The sequence below is a fragment of the Symphalangus syndactylus genome, chromosome 18 (assembly GCF_028878055.3).
Source record: "Symphalangus syndactylus isolate Jambi chromosome 18, NHGRI_mSymSyn1-v2.1_pri, whole genome shotgun sequence".
Taxonomy (NCBI): domain Eukaryota; kingdom Metazoa; phylum Chordata; class Mammalia; order Primates; family Hylobatidae; genus Symphalangus; species Symphalangus syndactylus.
The window spans coordinates 16,900,184-16,912,557 of NC_072440.2; the positions used below are offsets into that span (position 1 = coordinate 16,900,184).

Genomic DNA, 12,374 nt, shown 5'->3' on the forward strand with positions numbered 1-12,374 from the left:
TCTGAGAGCAAGGACAATGTTTTGTAAACCTTTTTACCCCTTTAGTGTCCTGCTTGTAGCAGATATTTGATTTTAAATAGAAGAGTGGTATATGACTGACTAGTAGTGCTAAAGAGTCTATTAGCTGATGAGTGACTATCCCATTTTAAATGCTCTCAGAAGCCTGATTGCATAGAGATGTATCTACAAGAAATTATTTTGTAAATGGAAGGATCCTTTTACAATTAAGTAATAGCCCCTTAGTTGATCTATTTGTAAAGTCAAATTTATTTATTTATTTATTTATCTTAAATCAAGATAGACTAGTGAGACTAACCTCATGCTTTGTTATGTAATGTGGAAGTGTAATAAAATAAAATATTAATCCAAGTAAGAAATCCTGCTTTTCACTATCCCATATAGAAGTGATTTGGGTATACATTATGTTATTATACAATAATAGGTAATGTGAACTAAACTTGACAAGTGGTATAGGTTGAGCAGCAATGAGAAAGTGGCTGTAAGCTCATTCAAATTTTCTTAAACGTCTATTCGAAAAAGGCAGGTAGAAAAAACGCCAACTTGCCTTCATAATTGTTAATTATGGAAAGAATCATGAAGCTAAAAGTATAAATTACATGTTTAATTTTGCTTGCTATTTTAATATAAGAACAAAGGATTAAAGCTAAATTAAGGAGTATTTGGTTTTTCTGGCAGTGTTTCATCATTACGATTAGCCTATAAGGATCTTGAAATTCAAATGAAGAAAGATGAAAAGATGAACATTAGTGGCAAAAAAAATGTTGACTCAGACAGACTCGGCATGGGATTTGGAAATTGCAGAAGGTATGTGAGACTGCTTTCTTGGAGTTAGAATTTAAAACAGTGTGCCAATCATCAGTGGATTTTTCTTGGACTGTGTTAGTTTCAACTTTAGAGGTTTTTTTTTGTTATTCATTAACTTCTCTAATTATTTTTGCTTTGCTCTGGTATTCAGTATAACATGAAAAATTTCAAATTTGGCTCTTTAAAAGAAAGAAAAAGGTCTGGCTCTTCATGAAGCACCTACCAGAGAGGAAGCCACGGACATAACCAATGTTTGTGACTGTATTTTGTGTAGACACAGTCCGCACAAAATTTTAACATTTTTGAAAGCTCACACCAGAAAAAAAAAATTGTTTTATTGCTTATGTTTTTAACCCCTCTAATACATTTGTCCTTGTTCAAAATATAAATTAAAGCTTTGTTTATTTTGGTGAAACAAAAGTTTGTGAACTTACTGATATATACTTTTTTCTGTTTTCTCAAGTGGTATTTCACATTCAGTGACTTCAGATATGCAGACCATAGAGCAGGAATCACCCATCATGGCAAAACCAAGAAGAAAGTATAATGATGACAGTGACGATTCATATTTTACTTCCAGCTCAAGGTACTCTATTACAAATCATTGTTAAAGTGTCATTTTGAAAAGCAGTGACTAGTATGAATTTATTAGTTTATTTTCATTAGGAGAAATTACAAATCAATTTACTTCACTGTTTTTAAAAGCTTTGGCTGGAGCCAAAGCTATTCTTTGGAGTAAAAATTAGAGAAACGTTTGTAAAAGGACAATGTGGGCTAATATTAAAATGTTTGGCAATAAAACAACTGTGAGTTAAAATTAGAGGTAGGAGAGATGCGTTTATTTAAATTATGAAATTGGAGAAAACTGCAAAATCCTGAAGGTATGTGTTTAGTCCAGCAGTGGGAATATTTCACAGCTCTTTCTCAGGGCTTCAGCAGATTTCTGTGCTTCAGAATGCCAGCTTCAGAAAACTCCAATTGGTACAATAGTGCATTAAATAAACTCTATGAGTGTGTGTATTTATTAATGAGGAACATGATTGCACTTTGAGGGGATCCCAGAGTAAAGCCTAGGTTTCTCTCCTTCAGCACTCACTATCTGATTGAGACAAAATGCATAACTCTAGTGTGAAGCTGACTGTGGAGAGCAGTGCACGGTCAAGTGGCCTGCCAGAGCAAAGAGAACAAGTTTAAACTTGAGTCACTTCACTTTGTAAGGACCTGCTCGGCCCAGGGAGAGGTCTGCTAAAAAGGCACCAAATGAACCTGTGATTTCACTGGAGAGGGCACAGCTCAGGAACAGAGGGGTAAGAATATGGGCCCAGGGGCCAGATGGCATGGATTTGAATCCTGGCTTTCACTTACGTGTCACCTGGGACAAGTTATTTAACTTCTTTGTGCTATAGCTTCCTCATCTGTAAATTAGGGACCCTAGTAGTACCTACCCGATAGGGTTGTGTGAGGATCAGATGAGATACTGTGAATACTATAGCACGTTTAGAATGATGCTTGGCTCTTACTATGTTTAGCTGCTATATGATAATATAGAAACTCAGTTTGAGACATGTGATTCAGTCTAAATGTTTTTTCTTTGTTTGTTTATGAGATAGAGTCTCACTGTCACCCAGGCTGGAGTACAGTAGCATGATCTCGGCTCACTGCAACCTCCACCTCCCAAGTTCAAGCGATTCTTGTGCCTCAGCCTCCTGAGTAGCTGGGACTACAGGCGTGTGCCACCATACATGGCTAATTTTTTGTATTTTTAGTAGAGATGGAGTTTCGCCATGTTGGCCAGGCTGGTCTCAAACCCCTGACTTCAAGTGATCTGCTGGCCTCAGCCTCCCAAAGTGCTGAGATTATAGGCATGAGCCTCCACACCCAGCCTAAATGATGACTATTGTTAGGTAGTTAAACTAACCACATTGAGGACCACCTTTGGGTTAGCAGTTCATGAAAACTGAAGGAGTTCCTGTCAGTAATGAGCGGTGCTTACTGGAAGGCTCCATCACTTATGTCTCGGAGGGCATTAGAGTTGTCTGGCAATTTATAGGTTTGAAGCATTTTCGTATGTATAAAATATATATATGTGTGTGTGTATATACACACACACGCACTTCATATATAGAACAGATAGATTACCTAGGATCTAATTGTGAAATTGTATATTTTCCTATCAATGTTTATAGACAAGGAATTGTATAAAGAATACTACCCTTAAAAATGTCTCTAAGTATAGCTCTAAATTATTTCAAGTCCAGGGATTTTACCAAAAAAAAAAAAAAGTAGTTTAGTCGTGTTCCATGGTGGTATTTTCAGAGACTTGGGTGGTTTTATATTTGCCTATCCTTTGTAGCCTCTGTAATGCATCAAGTTTCACTTTACTCAGAAGTGATACCCAAATCATGCCTTTTAAAGGTATGTAAATAGATTTTACACAGAATAAAATGAAATGTGTAATTTGATTTGGAAACTGCATGTCAGATCATTTCAGATATGAATATTAAATGATGGACTAAGTCTGGGTCAGAGGAAACTCTTGGCAGTACGGGTCTGTATTTGCCTGTGTGGCTTCTCACAACATCTTTGATTATTTCACTGCTTATTAGCAACTTCTGCAGATGATAGTGTAGGAAGGTAAAGAAAGTTTAGGCTGGGCACGGTAGCTCACACCTATAATCCCAGCACTTTGGGAAGCCAAGGCAGGAGGATCATTCGAGCCCAGGAATTCAAGACCAGACTGGGAAATATAGTGAGACCTCATCTTTACAAAAAATTTCAAAAATATTAGCCTAGCATGGTGGGCATGCCTGTAGTCCCAGCTACTTGGGAGGCTGAGGTGGAGGATCACTTGAGCCTGGGAGGCAGAGGCTGCAGTGAGATTAGATTGCACCACTGCACTCCAGCCTGGGCAACAGAGCAAGAAGACCCTCTCTCAAAAAAAAGAGAAAGTTTCAGTTAAATCAGTACTGTTGCTTGGTAGCCGGGTTGGTAAGAGAGCTCTAAGTGAGGTTGCCTAATGGGAACTTCAGAGACCCTCACTGGCTCCAGGTCACTGACAGGCCCCTGTGGGGCCTTTCTGCCTTGTAAAGGCTTCAGGGATCTTTCAGACTTCCCCTTCTTCAAAGGCTTAATCAAAAGAGTTAGCCCCAGAAGCCACTGTTGCTATGAAACTGTTACTTACGGTTTGAAACCTGGGAGCAGATGGCGTATTTATATAGACCATGCCTCCTGGACTCTTGCCAGAGAGACCTTGGTGTATTGTCTATCATGACCTGCAGATTGTCTAATAGGAACATAAATGCCTTCTCTAGTCCTCCTTGGTAGGGTGACCACCATTAGTAGAACGAGGGTACTATTAGGTACTTTGGTAACTGAGGTAAAATAAACATGGACTCTGAAAGCAAATATATTAGTTCGATGAAGAGCTCTTATTGCTTTCAAATTATTCATTAGCCCATTAGAACTTGAACATTATGAATTATGAAAGAGTTCTGTTTCTGTTAAAAATAAGATAAAACCTGTCCTTGTTTTTTTTTTTTTTCTTATTATTGAGTTCCATTATTTCTAGGATATAAACAGTATAATTATATATTGAGTACAAGATAATGAAACTAGAACAATTTGCTCAGCCTTATAAAGCTAGCATGGCCTTAACTAGAATAGACAACTGTCTATAGCTCTAAATCAGAGCAAATGTGATATTAGGGTGCTCTTATCAAGGGATTTTAAGGAATGTTTTTAAGATTGGGTAAAGACAGAGTGGGAGGGGAAAAATATAAGTAAAAAAGCATTGAGAGCTATACAATCAAAACATTAAAAAGCCAATAAAGGTTTGGAGATGATGAAGGAAAGTCTATGTGTTTCTGAGCAGGGACTAGTGGCCGTTAGTCGTCCCACTCACCCCATCCTTCCAAAGATCAGCTGGAGGCCTGGCTGGTGGTCTGTCGGTCTCTTAGTGAGTTGCCGGTCCTCCTACTGAGTTGCTCCTGCTTAGCATGGGCACAGAGAGCCTCTCGTGGGTGACTGGAAGACAGAGAAGGCACCACCCAGCCCCTGCACGGACTGCTGCCTCAGGCTCATGCTGGTCAGGGGGACCCAAGCCGATGGCTGTCTCTCTTCTTTGACTTCTGAATAGTTCAGTCACTTAAAAGTAATCTGATTCCTCTACATTTCAGGATAAGTACATTGGCTTATAAGAATGAAGAATGTTATTTCCTTAGAGTGTTGCTAAATCTACAAAATTTAGTATCACAGAGTCGTGAAGAACCTGGAAGTTCCAACCCACCCTCACCTTGCACCAGTCCAGTGCTGACCCCCCCTCTTCCCACTCCAGGGCAGTCCACCCTCTACTGCACCCTTCCTTCTCCTCAAGACAGCCATTTGGTCCCAGGGCGGCTCCGTGAGAAACTCTGCCTTTCATTAACACAGCTTCTGAGGCTTCTGCATTCAAGTCAGCCTCCCTTCCATAAGCCAGTTCACAAGCCTCATGAGGGCAGGAGCTGAATGTGTCTTCTTGCCCTGTGTCTTCCCCTAGCAGAGTGCCTGACTCCTCATAGGTGCTTATCAAGTAGTTTTAAAATTCCTCACTGAATTGATCTTAGTTCTTTTATGGTGCCTTAAAATAAGCCCCGCAAACATGTGAATATCACCTTCCAGGCCAGCACACATCCCACATCTTTTGAACCTTCCTCTGATGTAACTTCCGGTTCCTTCAGTGTCCTGATCTCTCTTCTCTGAAAGGGGATCGGTCATCTCTCTTCCTCCAGGCAGAGCCTGGGTGCAGTACAGATCCACTCATCTGCCATAGGGAGAGCCTGGTCGATTTCTAGCTGAAATCCAGATACACTTTGAACACCGCGTTTTCCTTCCTAAGGAGAAGATGCTAGTGTCATGAGATTTGTTCTTAATGACCTTCTTGCCAGAGAAGGCAGAAGCCACATTTAGAAATTTTACTTTCTGTCTGTTAAGGATGTAATATCATACCATCTGCTCCAACAGCAGTTTATCCTCTGTCCCTTTTTTGTTTTTTGTTTTGTTTTGTTTTGTTTTGTTTTTTCTGCCAAGAAAGAATAAATTTGTTCTTAGCATTTCCCCCACCCAGATCTTAGCTCACTGAGGTCCCTGGCCTCTTTGCTCTTATGGGTTCTTGCTTCCCTCTTATATTGGCCTTTGGTTACTGGCCCCTCTGACCTCCTATGGTCTCCATCTTCTGTGCAACTCCTTATAGCACGGAGCTTGGTGCACATCTTATTTCCAGTGTGCTTCCTGTCCTGACTCTCTGGAGAAAACCTGGATGGTGTCTGTTAAGGCCTCTGTATTCTCTTCTGTCACCCTTCCTTTCCTAAGACCTCCCTGGGATCTGCCTCTCTCCTCTGAACTTCTTGAATTGCCTTAATGAGGTGTGTATATCTGGCCAGACTGCTTTTCCATCCTAAGCTGTCGTGAATTCTGGCATGGCACAGTCACTTTTTTTTTTTTTGAGACAGTATGCCTCTCTATCACCCAGGCTGGAGTGCAGTGGCATGATCACGGCTCACTGCAGTCTCGGCTTCCCAGGCTTAGGTGAGCCTCCCAAGTAGCTGGGACTATAGGCGTGCCACCATGCTCCATTAATTTTTTTCTTTTAATCCCCGGAGATGGTCAGGAAACAGTTATTTTATTTGTTTATTTATTTTTTATTTTGCATTTTTTGTAGAGATGAGGCTTTGCCATGTTGCCAGGCTGGTCTGGAACTCCCAGGCTCAAGCAATCCACCTGCCTTGGCCTCCCAAAGTGCTGGGATTACAGGTGTGAGCCACCGTGCCTGGTTGGTCGATGGTCACTTTTTCTCAAGGCTTTAGCACATCCACCTCGCCTGTCAGTCTCTCCTGTTCCAGGCAGACCTTGTTGCTCTTGGTCAAAGATTATTCTTTAATCACACAGAACCAAAAGCCAACACTGAGTGCTGCTCTCTGAGCAATGCCCTGCTCAGTGACAATTGGCTAATTAAAGTGTAAACTGATCCGAAGGCCAGGCTCTCCTGGGATGCTTGCAAATCAGATCAAGTTTACTGCAGGCTCCAGACTGAAAGACTATCCACAGAATGGCCCAGTGATCAATGATCCATAGCTTTGTATCCAACTCCAGGAGGAGGTTAATTAGCATCATTTACATCATTTTCATTGAATGCGCTTAACACGGAAGGGATTGCCAACAAGAAGCTCCTTGTATGGAGTCAGTTCTCTAGGCCCAGCAGTGTTGTTTGTGACTGCCTAACCAGGCGGAATGAGACCTAAAGACAGTGAAATGTATAACCTGTGGTCGATAACATTTAAAGATGCCATGTGTTGTCTGGATAGGCCAGGTTATACTAAGATTACAAACATCCCCCAGATCTCAAGGGCTGAACACAATGGCAATTGATTTCTTTTTCACATAAAGTCAGCTGAGGGTTCAGGTGGTTCTCTAGAGTACCTCTGTCCTCCATATGTCACCTTGATTGTCCAGACTGATGGAGGTTTCACCTACCTGAGACTGTAGCACCTTGGAACACAATCTCTTCCATGTAGCTTGGGAAGAGAGGACGGGGCAAGGTTGAACACAGGTACTTGAAAGGCTTTGGAAATGACACACCTCGTGTCTGCTCCTGTCTCATTGGCTAGACCTAGTTATGTGACTGCCATTAACTTCAAGGAGGCATCCCCCACATCCGTGGAAGTGAGAGATCCCAGGACGAGTGTCAGCAAGGACCTCCAAAGTCACTGTTGTACTCTTGCTCATACAGGTACTTTGACGAGCCAGTGGAGTTAAGGAGCAGTTCTTTCTCTAGCTGGGATGACAGTTCAGATTCCTATTGGAAAAAAGAGACCAGCAAAGATACTGAAACAGTTCTGAAAACTACAGGCTATTCAGACGGGTATGAATGCAAAACTGTGGGGTTGTAGTAGTGAATCCATGCATTTCTGGGAAAAAAATTGCTGATAACATGATGACATGAAAACCTTTGTAAGGGGCTGGGCACGGCGGCTCATTCCCATAATCCCAGCACTGTAAGAGGCCAAGGTCGAAGGATCACTTGAGCTCAGGAGTACAAGGCTGCAGGGAGCTGTGATCGCGCCAGTGTACTCCAGCCTGGTCAACAGAGTAAGACCTTGTCCCCCTCAAAAAGGAAAACCTTTTGAAACCTTTTGTAAGACTAGTAAATGATTTTGTTCTACTATTTCAGGAATATTGTTTTGGTTTTGTTGTTTTTTTTTTTGAGACAGAGTCTCACTCTGTTGCCCAGGCTGAAGTGCAGTGGTGCAATCTCAGCTTACTGCAGCTTCCGCCTCCCAGGTTCAAGCGATTCTGCTGCCTCAGCCTCCCGAGTAGCTGGGACTGCAGGTGCACACCATCATGCCAGGCTAATTTTTGTATTTTCAGTAGAGACGGTGGTCTCACCAGCCAGGCTGGTCTCCAACTCCTGACCTCAAATGATCCGCCTGCCTCTGCCTGCGAAAGTGCTGGGATTACAGGTGTGAGCCACCGTGCCCAGCCTGTTTTGATTTTAAATTACTGATTCTAAATAGGAAGTGCACATCAGAATCCTCTGTGGACCTTGAAAGAAATGTGTGTGTGGAGGCCTCTTCCCTGAAGATTCTGATTCATGGGTCAGGGATGGCCTAGGTCAGGAAGGTTTCACCTTTTCCCCCCCCTTTTTTTTTTTTTTTTTTTTTTAGATGGAGTCTTACTCTGTCACCCAGGCTGGAGTGCAGTGGTGCAATCTTGGCTCACTGCAAGCTCTGCCTCCTGGGTTCACACCATTCTCCTGCCTCAGCCTCCCGAGTAGCTGGGACTACAGGCGCCCGCCACCATGCCCGGCTAATTTTTTTGTATTTTTAGTAGAAACGGGGTTTCACCGTGTTAGCCAGGATGGTCTCGATCTCCTGACCTCATGATCCCCCCCCCGTCTTGGCCTCCCACAGTGCCGGGATTACAGGCGTGAGCCACTGCACCCAGCCTTTTTTCCCCCAATTTTAAGGTATTATTTACATATAGTAAAATTTGTCTTTTTAAACTTACAGTTCTTTTTTTTTTTTTTTTTTTTGAGACGGAGTCTCGCTCTGTCATCCAGGCTGGAGTGCAGTGGCTGGATCTCGGCTCACTGCAAGCTCCGCCTCCCGGGTTCACGCCATTCTCCTGCCTCAGCCTCTCTGAGTAGCTGGGACTACAGGCACCCGCCACCACGCCCGGCTAATTTTTTTTGTATTTTTAGTAGAGACGGAGTTTCACCGTGGTCTCAATCTCCTGACCTCGTGATCTGCCCGCCTCGGCCTCCCAAAGTGCTGGCATTACAAGCATGAGCCACCGCGCCCTGCCCTAAACTTACAGTTCTTTTTTTTTTTTTTTTTTTTTTTTGAGACGGAGTCTCGCTCCGTCGCCCAGGCTGGAGTGCAGTGGCGCGATTTCGGCTCACTGCAAGCTCCGCCTCCCGGGTTCACGCCATTCTCCTGCCTCAGCCTCTCCGAGTAGCTGGGACTACAGGCGCCCGCCACCACGCCCGGCTAATTTTTTGTATTTTTAGTAGAGACGGGGTTTCACCGTGGTCTCGATCTCCTGACCTCGTGATCCGCCCGCCTCGGCCTCCCAAAGTGCTGGGATTACAAGCGTGAGCCACCGCGCCCGGCCTCTAAACTTACAGTTCTAACAAGCACATACATTCATGTAATTACCACCAAAACCAAGAAACAGAACAGTTCCCATCACCCCCAAATTTTCCCCGTGCCCTTTGTAGTCCCCCCTCCCCTGCCCCGGCCCCTGGTCACTGACCCCAGGTCTGTTTTCTGGCCTTACAATTTTGCCTTTCCCAGATATCATATAAATGGAGTCATGTAGCAATTAGCCTTCCTACTCTGGTTTAACTTTTCTTAGTACACTTGGTCAAGACTAATTCATTCTTGTGTTCATTTCTCTTACTTGCCAAGTTTATCCATTCACCTACTGAAGGACTGTCTCCAGTTTTTGGTGGTTATGAATGAATTTATTTTCCAACCAGAGAACTTCTGAGAGTGCAAGGGGGCACTACTAATATGTTGGGACAACAGGTGTGACTTGAAATTGTCCCAGGTAACTGGGACATTATATATCCTATACAATATAGAGAGAGCAGTGTCCTATGGACATTCCAAACAATGTATTCAGTGTTTACCCAGTTGATCTGAAATGTGAAATAACATATTTGAACTGAAATGTGAAATAACAGACCCCATTTTAAACAGAAATTCCTTCAAATGTTGTATCATTTGGATATTTATTCTTTTTTTTTTAATTAGAATTTTCAGGCTTTTAAAAATGGCCTAAAATCCTTTTACAAAATTTTCTGCTATTGGCACTTTAAAAAATAAAATGAGTATGAAACACATTTGCTTCACCTCAAATTAGTTTAACCTAATTTGGCTGTTTTTAATTGCAGACCTACTGCTCGCCGCAAGCCAGATTATGAGCCAGTTGAAAATACAGATGAGGCCCAGAAGAAGTTTGGCAATGTCAAGGCCATTTCTTCAGATATGTATTTTGGAAGACAAGCCCAAGCTGATGTAAGGGTCTGGAGAGTTTCTTTGGGTGCCTCATAATGCAGGAAGGAAGTGTGGTGTGGGCATTGTCAGGGAGGATATCCTGAGTGAGCTGGGCTCAGGCTGCCAGATGCCCTCTGGCCTGAAAGTGCTGGAGTCAGGACTTGAACCAGGTCTATATAACTGATCATGTGCTTGCTGCCTCAGCAAGAGGAGTGTTTACAAGACAAGGACTTATCTCACAGTTCTCTTATTCCTCTCTTGGTGTTTTGAATAGCCATTATCCAGTATCTTTTGAATATATTTCAATTGTTGATGCAGCTGTAATTTACTTAATAACTTTTAAACAGAGTGAAATGAAGTACATAGATATGTTTCTTTTTTTTTTTTTTTTGAGGCAGAGCCTCCCTCTGTCACCCAGGCTGGAGTGCAGTGGCACGATTTCAGCTTACTGCAACCTCCACCTCCCAGGTTTAAGCGATTCTCCTGCCTCAGCCTCCCAAGTAGCGGGGACTACAGCCGTGTACCATTATACCTGGCTAATTTTTGTATTTTTAGTAGAGATGAGGTTTCACCATATTGGCTAAGCTGGTCTTGAACTCCTGACCACAGGTGATCTGGCTGCCTCAGCCTCCCAAAGTGCTGGTATTAGAGGCATGAGCCACCACGCCCAGCCAGATATGTTTCTGAGGAGTGCATATATTTATTTTCAGGTTGTTGGCTTTTCTCAGAAATGTTAATGAACTTGGCCAGGCACTGTGGCTCACACTTATAATCCTAGCACTTTGGGAGTCTGAGGCAGGTGGATCACTTGAGGCCAGGAGTTCGAGACCAGCCTGGCCAACATGATGAAACTCCATCTCTACAAAAAATACAAAAATTAGCTCGGTATGGTGGTACGCGCTTGTAGTCCAGCTACTTGGAAGGCTGAGGCAGAGAATCGCTTGAACCCAGAAGCAGAGTGAGACTCTGTCTCAAAAAAAAAAAAAAAAAAGGAAGAAAGAAATGTTAATGAACTCATAGTGAAGTCTTGCTAAGCTGTAAGACTCAAGTGGAAGTGGGGAGGTCTGCGTCTTCCCTCTCATGCTGAACTGCTACTGTGCCTCTGACTATTCAAGTGGAAGTGGGGAGGTTTGCATCTTCCCTCTCATGCTGAGCTGCCGCTGTGCCTCTGACTGTTTGGATGGTGGTTTCCTAAAATGTGCTGAGTGTATTTTGCAGGAGTTTAAACTTCTGCAAGTGTAACAATACGCCATCATTTCGAAAGTAAAATTGCCCCTTGCTGTTCTCACGGTCCATAAAATCTGCCTCGCTTCCAAGTTGACATTCAAGTTCAGTTTTAAAATAGTGTCATGGGGCTTGGAAAAGAGACTCTTAGAGTGGCCTTTGCTGACAGCTGGCTAGAAGCAGCACCAGGAGAGAGATGCTGCTCTCCCTCCCTCCCTCCGACTATCTTGGCTGAGGTTGTATGTTGATCAGCCTGCCTGTGACCTGCCTCCCATGCAGAACATGAGCTTTGTGCTGTCCCGCAGGACCCGGCCTTGACAGTGGCATTCAGTAATGGAAAGAAAGAGCCTGGGGGGCAAACACTTTCAAATGACAGCTCTTCAGTGATTCTTTTTGCAAAACTGCCCACGATCTTTGGAGCCTAATGTTTCCTTTTCCTTGTCTTCTCTAGTATGAGACCAGGGCCCGCCTAGAGAGGCTGTCGGCAAGTTCCTCCATAAGCTCGGCTGATCTGTTCGAGGAGCAGAGGAAGCAGGCAGCAGGTAGGGGGCACTGAACAAGAGCTGGTCTCTGTCATGTCTACGGTATGAACACATTTCTTTTTTTTTTTTTTTTTCGAGACAGTCTCGCTGTCGCCCAGGCTAGAGTGCAGTGGCGCGATCTCGGCTCACTGCAGGCTCCGCCCCCCGGGGTTCACACCATTCTCCTGCCTCAGCCTCCCGAGTAGCTGGGACTACAGCTAATTTTTTTGTATTTTTAGTAGAGACGGGGTTTCACTGTGTTAGCCAGGAT

The 12,374-nt window shown here is 43.4% G+C and overlaps 1 protein-coding gene across 7 annotated transcripts in view; it reads left to right on the forward strand.

Annotated features, from left to right (window-relative positions):
* The window catches only part of ARFGAP3 (ADP ribosylation factor GTPase activating protein 3), a 60,195-nt gene that overhangs the window by 36,935 nt on the left and 10,886 nt on the right, over positions 1-12,374 (forward strand). For 3 of the 7 annotated variants that reach the window (XM_055252547.2, XM_055252548.2, XM_063622955.1), the window contains 5 exons: positions 697-825; positions 1,289-1,411; positions 7,589-7,720; positions 10,256-10,379; positions 12,034-12,124. In XM_055252547.2, the coding sequence (XP_055108522.1) occupies positions 697-825; positions 1,289-1,411; positions 7,589-7,720; positions 10,256-10,379; positions 12,034-12,124 (599 nt within the window). Of the gene's footprint in view, positions 1-696; positions 826-1,288; positions 1,412-7,588; positions 7,721-10,255; positions 10,380-12,033; positions 12,274-12,374 lie in introns of all 7 variants that reach the window. The other 4 variants (XM_055252550.2, XM_063622956.1, XR_010116996.1 and 1 more) reach the window with 3 other exon arrangements.